Source organism: Haplochromis burtoni, unplaced genomic scaffold, assembly GCF_018398535.1.
Source record: "Haplochromis burtoni strain Fernald_Lab_line unplaced genomic scaffold, NCSU_Asbu1 Contig_1662, whole genome shotgun sequence".
In the NCBI taxonomy this organism is placed as follows: domain Eukaryota; kingdom Metazoa; phylum Chordata; class Actinopteri; order Cichliformes; family Cichlidae; genus Haplochromis; species Haplochromis burtoni.
Window position 1 is genome coordinate 12,422 of NW_024584023.1, and position 7,031 is coordinate 19,452.

The 7,031-nt window shown below is 40.4% G+C and overlaps 1 protein-coding gene across 1 annotated transcript in view; it reads left to right on the forward strand.

The window, feature by feature from the left end:
- The window catches only part of LOC102294669 (immunoglobulin superfamily member 2), an 8,330-nt gene extending 3,102 nt beyond the window's left edge, over positions 1-5,228 (forward strand). Inside the window, exons 2-6 of the mRNA XM_005952474.3 lie at positions 337-699; positions 1,028-1,381; positions 2,355-2,720; positions 2,833-3,195; positions 4,523-5,228. Coding sequence (XP_005952536.1) covers positions 337-699; positions 1,028-1,381; positions 2,355-2,720; positions 2,833-3,195; positions 4,523-4,968 — 1,892 coding nt within the window. The 3' untranslated portion in view covers positions 4,969-5,228. The remainder of the gene's footprint in view (positions 1-336; positions 700-1,027; positions 1,382-2,354; positions 2,721-2,832; positions 3,196-4,522) is intronic.
- Positions 5,229-7,031: the final 1,803 nt, after the last annotated feature.

A 7,031-nucleotide genomic window follows, 5' to 3' on the forward strand; every position in this document is an offset into this window, starting at 1 on the left:
TGTGTGTGTGTGTGTGTGTGTGTGTGTGTGTGTATACATATTTTACAAATTAAATAGAGTAAACAATAAAATAAAATATATAAAATATACAGAAGACAAAGCATAACAGTGTATTTATAGACTAAATAATAAGTAATTATGAAACAGTGGTGCTGTAACTACAGTAGCCCTTCATTAAGTGAGTTCACACAATATTCCTTCACTAGACAGTCAGTCATTGACTGAATGTGCCCCTTGTGTTTGTCTGAAGCAATGTACAGTAAAAAGCTCCCTGATCTCCCAGTAGCTCAGGTTGTTCGTTGATCTCTTGAACCCCTCTGTTGTTTCCTCTTTCAGTAGAAGAAGTTATATTAGGTCGGACTGGAATGACCATCGTTCTGCCATGTCAAGTTCCAAGCAACAACAACCCCATTGTAGCTGTGGAGTGGAGCAGACGTGACCTGGAGCCAGAATATGTCCTTTTTTACCGGGACAATAAGCTTGTTCCAGATTACCAGCATCCGTCATTTAAGAACAGGGTGGATCTGCAGGACAGACAGATGAAGGGTGGAGACGTGTCTTTGATTCTGATGGATCTTACTACTGATGACGCGGGAGCATACGAGTGTTACGTGGTCCATAAAAGAGCGAACCACAGCAAAACAACGAGTCTGGATGGTTACTACATCAGAGCCACCTACCTGACTGTTTCTCTTCAAAGTGAGTTGGTAGAGTTCAGTTTGTTAGTAGAGATGAAGCTGCTTCCTGGTTCTTGATGTCTGATGTTTCTGAGGTGAACAAAGCTTGGATCCTTGTACTTGTACCTTATACTTTAAAACTGGCTACAGCCTGTAAAAGACAGGTGCATTTGTAGACATCTGTTGTACTCAGATGGCCATAGCAACCTATACAATGTAGGTCTATTAGATCTGTCTATCTACATATATGTATAGATATTACTTTGTTTTCTTCTTTTCTGTGATTGGCTGCTGCTGTAGTGATCAGTTAGTTCTTTAACCTCTGTGCTCTATTTTGTTTCTTCTTTCAGACCACAATAACAACATAATTATTGGGGGAGACACGGCCACTCTAGAATGTCAAGCTCCAAACAGCAATGACCCCATCATAGCTGCATTTTGGATAAGACCTGACCTGGAGCCAGAATATGTCCTTTTTTACCAGGATGATGAGATTGATACAGATTATCAGCATCCATTTTTTAAGAACAGGGTGGATCTGAAGGACAGACAGATGAAGGGTGGAGACGTGTCTTTGATTTTGAAGGATGTGACAGCTGATGACTCAGGACTCTATGTGTGTTACGTTGACCAGAGAAAAACGAAACGAGCCAGTCTGTATATTCACCCCATCAGCATCACCTACCTAACTGTTGTTCCTCCAAGTAAGTTTGAGTTTTACATGAAGGAGGGGTTCACATGAATAGGATGAGGGACCTATATAATCTTCTGTCCCCGACATTTACACTGACCATGAAAAAATAGCATGCCATGCCATGATTGGTGACTCAGTGCTTTCTTCTGGTCCAGCTTTGTTGAGCTGCTGGTAGAATTTCAGGATGCCAGCCACTTCCTCTATCTGTCAGTACTACATGCCGTGCAGGGGCCTGTTCTTCCATGATGGTTCATGGCTCCCCGTCCTTTCTTCTTTGGCTCTCTGGTACCACCAGTATTGGGGAGTAACGCAATACATGTACCGGTGTTACGAATTTAAATACAAAATATGAGTAACTGTATTCCATTACAGTTACCGTTTAAAAAGGTGATATTGAGAATACAGTTACTTTGTTGAAATAAATGGATTACACTGCGGTCTTTTCCTGTTTCATATGTTAGGCTGTGCCCTCTGTTTCTGGTAATTCCACGCCAGTGGAAGCCCAAACAAAACATGCATTACAAGGCTTTAATGCCGGTGTCTCAATCTCACGCCCCATGTCACCTCTACTTGCAGCCCACATAATGACATGAAGAAATGTTTTAAAAAATGTTTATTCCAAAAATGATTTAATGTGACGGAAACAGGCTGATTGTTGCAGGCATAGCCCTAACGAATGTAGCCTCATGGGCAGTGTAGTCTGTACTGCAGTGAGAATAGTTTGCCATACCCGTTGGGTGTCTATGAGCGAGGGAATGAGAAACAGTAGAGTGGAAAAGTACGAGGTGTGTGTGTGTGTGTGTGTGTGTGTGTGTGTGTGTGTGTGTGTGTGTGTGTGTGTGTGTGTGTGTGTGTGTGTGTGTATATCTCGTACTTTTCCACTCTACTTTTTCTCATTCCCTCGCTCATAGACACCCAACGGTGTCTGCTGCTGTAGTTAGTTCTTTGATTTCTCTACTCTGTGTGTTGTTTTCCTCCTTCAGACCAGAAAAACATCACAGTTGATTCTGGGCAGAACATCATTCTACCATGTCGAGTTCCACTCCTCTATTTAAAGTTTATCATGGTTGTAGTGTGGAAAAGAACTGACCTGGGAGAAGAATATGTCCTTTCTTACCAGAATCAGCGATTTCATCCAGAAAATCAGCATCCGTCTTTTAAGAACAGGGTGGATCTGCAAGACAGACAGATGAAGAATGGAGACGTGTCTTTGATTCTGAAGGATGTGACTACTGATGACGCGGGAGCATACGAGTGTCATGTGGTCCAGAGGGAATCGTTGGGTTGGGAGATAGCCAGTCCGAAAAGTCGCCACATCAGCACCATCTATCTGAGTGTTGTTCCGTCAAGTGAGTTGGTTCAGGTTATACACACTCACATACACATATATATAAATATATATGATTGGCTGCTCTAGTGATCACTTCTCTTCTTTAACCATTCTGTGTTTTTCTCTTTCAGACAAAAAATTCATCATAGCTGTGATGGGACAGACGGTCACTCTGCCATGTCAAGCTCTAAGCAGCAACAACCCCATAATAGCTGCAGAGTGGAGCAGAGTTGACTTGGAGCCAAAATATGTCCTTTATTATCAGGACTACAAGCTTTTTCCATATTACCAGCATCCATCTTTTAAGAACCGGGTGCATCTGAAGGACAGAAAGATGAAGGATAAAGACATGTCTTTGATTCTGAAGAATGTGACAATTAATGACACTGGAACATACGAGTGTTATGTGGCCCAGAGAGGAGTGAACCGCAGGAAGAGAGCCAGTCTGGAAAGTTACCCCATCAGCACCAGCTACCTGAGTGTTGTTCCTCAAAGTGAGTTGGTAGAGTTCAGTTAGTACTATTGTTAGTATAGAGCAGGGGTAGGCAACCTTTCTGATTATGAGTGCCATCTAAAATTTCCTCAGAAGTCAATGTGCCATATGATTGCATTAGCAATAAATTTAATAACGCTTTATATGAATTATATATAAAGAATTATATATAATATAATTATATAAAAATTATATATATTACACACTATATAGAACCACTCTATAGGATTATATTTGTTCGCAAATGTTGGCAGCTATCAGCGAATAGTTATCAGCTATTTTGAAACAAAACACAAGACTTTTTTTATCCATAACAGCAAATGAACTGTACAACAGAGAATGCAACTGCTTTTTATGGTCTCCTGACAACAATGATAAGAAAAATAAACTGGGCCAATATGGCATGTTTGTTAATACAGAGATACACATGATAATGTGATCTCTGGTCTCCCACACAGAGACACAGGTCTCCGAGTGTCCAGCGTTCAGACGGCTACCTCAGGACACTTTTTGTGTCAGAGAAAATCTGCTCACACAGACATGTAGAGCCAAATACTGTCAACAAGGCCTCTGTAATGTTCTGAATACAGTTAAACTTGTCAGGTTGTGATGTCCAGCAGGTGAAAATGCAGCTCCATGAACACCACCCAGCTGTATAGAAACTCATGCTAGCTAGTACCCAGTACGAAAAAGTCAGCATAATGAAAATCAACTCCACCTAAACTTGGTTTATATCTGACCCAGATAGACTGCAGGTCATAACTTCTTACCTGAAGTTCAGGTCACCTGACACTCAGACCGGCGGCCGCCTCGCGTCTCTCTTCCTCCTGCCTCTCCTTCCCTCATCCACCTCTGGGAAGCTCTGCCATAGCCACCACCAAACAACTGAGTTATTTTTGCACCTGCCAACATCTGGCCAATCCACCATCTTTCAATTTTTATACCATTCCAAAAAAAAATTAAAAATCATCAGCCCACCAAGCAAATATGGAATACATATAGCTGCTTCTTGGTTTTTGATGTCTGATGTTTCTGAGAAGAATAAAAGTCTGAAGCTTGGATCTTTGTAGTCGTACTTTATACTTTAAAACTGGCTACAGCCTGCAGAAAAGAGGTGATTCACTTCTGTTATTCCTAAATGTTTATAGTAAGACAAAGTAGGTAAAGGGCTGCACGTTGAAGAACTAGTTGAAACATGAGACATATACATATATAGCGTTGGGTCTTTTTCTTGATTTGTATTTTTTTTGTCTGTGATTGGCTGTTGTAGTTATCAGTTAGTTCTTTAACCTCTCTGCTCTTTGTTGTTTTTTTTTTTTCTCTTTCAGGCCAAAAAATCATCAGAGCTGAGTCTGGACAGAACGTCACTCTGACATGTCGAGCTCCAAACGCTGTCCTCATACCAGGTGTAGAGTGGAGCAGACGTGACTTGAAGGCACAATATGTCTTTTGGTACTGGGAAAAAGAGTTTGTTCGAGATTATCAGCATCCATCTTTTAAGAACCGGGTGGATCTGCAGGACAGACAGATGAAGGATGGAGACATGTCTTTGATTCTGAAGGATGTGACGACTGCTGATAGTGGAACATACGAGTGTTGCATCATCCAGGAACTGAGAGACGGTAGAAAGTTATACATTTTAAAGACTGATCCCATCAGCATCATCCACCTAAAAGTTATTCCAAAAGGTAAGTCTGTTGGACTGAGAGCTGTTATTGTGCTTTTATTGGTTTCTTTTGCAAGTATAATCTACTACATAAAAATGACACAATAGACAGACGGAGAAAAAAACAGCACAACACAAATACAGCCAAGCACCAAGGTAGAACCTTCTCTTCATCCCACTCATCCCACCTTTCGTGGCAAAAAGCCAGATGCTCTGAGGACAGACTTGAGTTCACAGTGATGTGAATCCAGCAGGAGGTAGTCAGCTGCAAATGTCTCACACAGCCCTTGTTTGTTTTTTAACATCTTTGGGTTTTTTCTGGTTTTGATTGGAAATGTGTGGGGGTGGGCATATTTAGTCTCTAAACTGTTAAAAATCAAGCAATATAAGCATATATTAAAAAGTTTTGATTACAATCATCATCATTTTCCTTTGGGGGAAGACTGAAACCTCTGTAGAGGACCTAAAACATGTTTTTAATGCAGGGAAAGTATGGGTCTTTGTGAAGGCTTTTCCATGTCATTTCCTCATCAGGTTTATTGTTTATTTCCCATGAAGGTTTAGCTGTTTAGTGCCAGAACAGAATTATTTAAATGAAAGAAGGGAAGGTTAAATTTATCATGTCTTTCATCATGTGCAGCTTCTGCTCTTTTTGGGTGTTTTCTTATCTCAATGGTTACATAACTTTCCTGTGCAAGCTTCTTTGTCATTTTTGCTTACTAATAATAAACAGTGATGCTCTATCCGTGTCAAGTGTTTATTTATTTAAACTGATTTATTTAAAGTTATAACTGGTTTATTCTATTATTATTCTATAAGAACTATGGAGGACCACAAGAGAGAGTCAAATGCATTGAAATAAAGAATTCTGTGCTTAAATAATAAATTTTAGAATAAATTCTGCATTCATAAATTCATTTTCAAATTCCAATTTAATAAACTGTTCAGCCTCAAGATTTACACTCATCTCAACACGGATATGTGAAGAATGAAGGGACCCTGCAGTGAAACGGAGTTTACGCAGTCTGACCAACATTTGAAGGTAACATGCTAACATATGCTAACGCTAGCATCACCACAGGTAGCCCCATTATTTTAAGGTCATTTTAGCTTGTGAAAGTTTTACGTCGCAGCTGTACGAGCTAGCTACGTGTTTTGTAAGCTGCTGTGCTCTTCACAAATAAAGCTGGAAGCAGCTCAGACTATTAGAACCAGCACTGAGGCCTGTTACAAGTGTTAGAGCAACGGCTGCAGCCTACAGCCTTTAAACTAGCGACTAAAATGCTGACAGTAAACTTGTCAGTCCAGATGTTACCACATTACTTTGTGATACTTAAGAGTTAAAACAACTGAGACAGGCTGATTAAAATAACAGCTGTGAGTTCTCTCATTCCTTATACCAAGACTGGAGATCACACTACTGGTTTCAGTTCATTTAATATGTGAGTGCACAGATTCATTCTCAACTGGACATAAATGATGATCAAAGGTTGTACATATGATGAATTCATCAAATCCCAGCCTCTAACACAGTGCGCTGAATCTTACCTTTTGAATGTCCAGTATATTCTAATCAGTGCAATTGAATTCAAATTAAATTTCATTCACTGAACCTACAGTGAGCGCAAACCAGTGAACAAATTAAAGCAAGTACTGTTGAGAAACTATAATACACAAATTACAATTAAAATTCTCAACAACATGAACAACTGATGAAAATATAAATAATGTATAAACAACTTAAAACCCCCCAAAGCATCTAAGTCGCGTCATGTGACAGTGCAACATCTAAGCATTAGACGGGGGAGGGGGAGCAAAGTGTGCCTGCTTTGCGCTGACACGGGAGCGGCAAGTCCTTTGCCCAGGCTAGTATTGATCCGATATTGATGTCGATATTGGTATCGATACAATCGATATTTGGATCAATCTGTCCACCACTAATTTCTAGGCGTAGCCAAGTGGCTTTCCCTTGGGTAGTCTCAGAAACGTGAGGAGAGGCCAGCATCCAGATGAGTGATATTACTGTGACGATGACAGAGTTTTCCAAGGAACCACTGAAGACACAAGAGAGCAGAGGTAAATACATGTACTGTGAAAAACATGAGTGAACAGGGAGCCATGCACTAACATAGGTTAGCAGACAATCTGGCAAGGCCGGCTTATGAACGCTG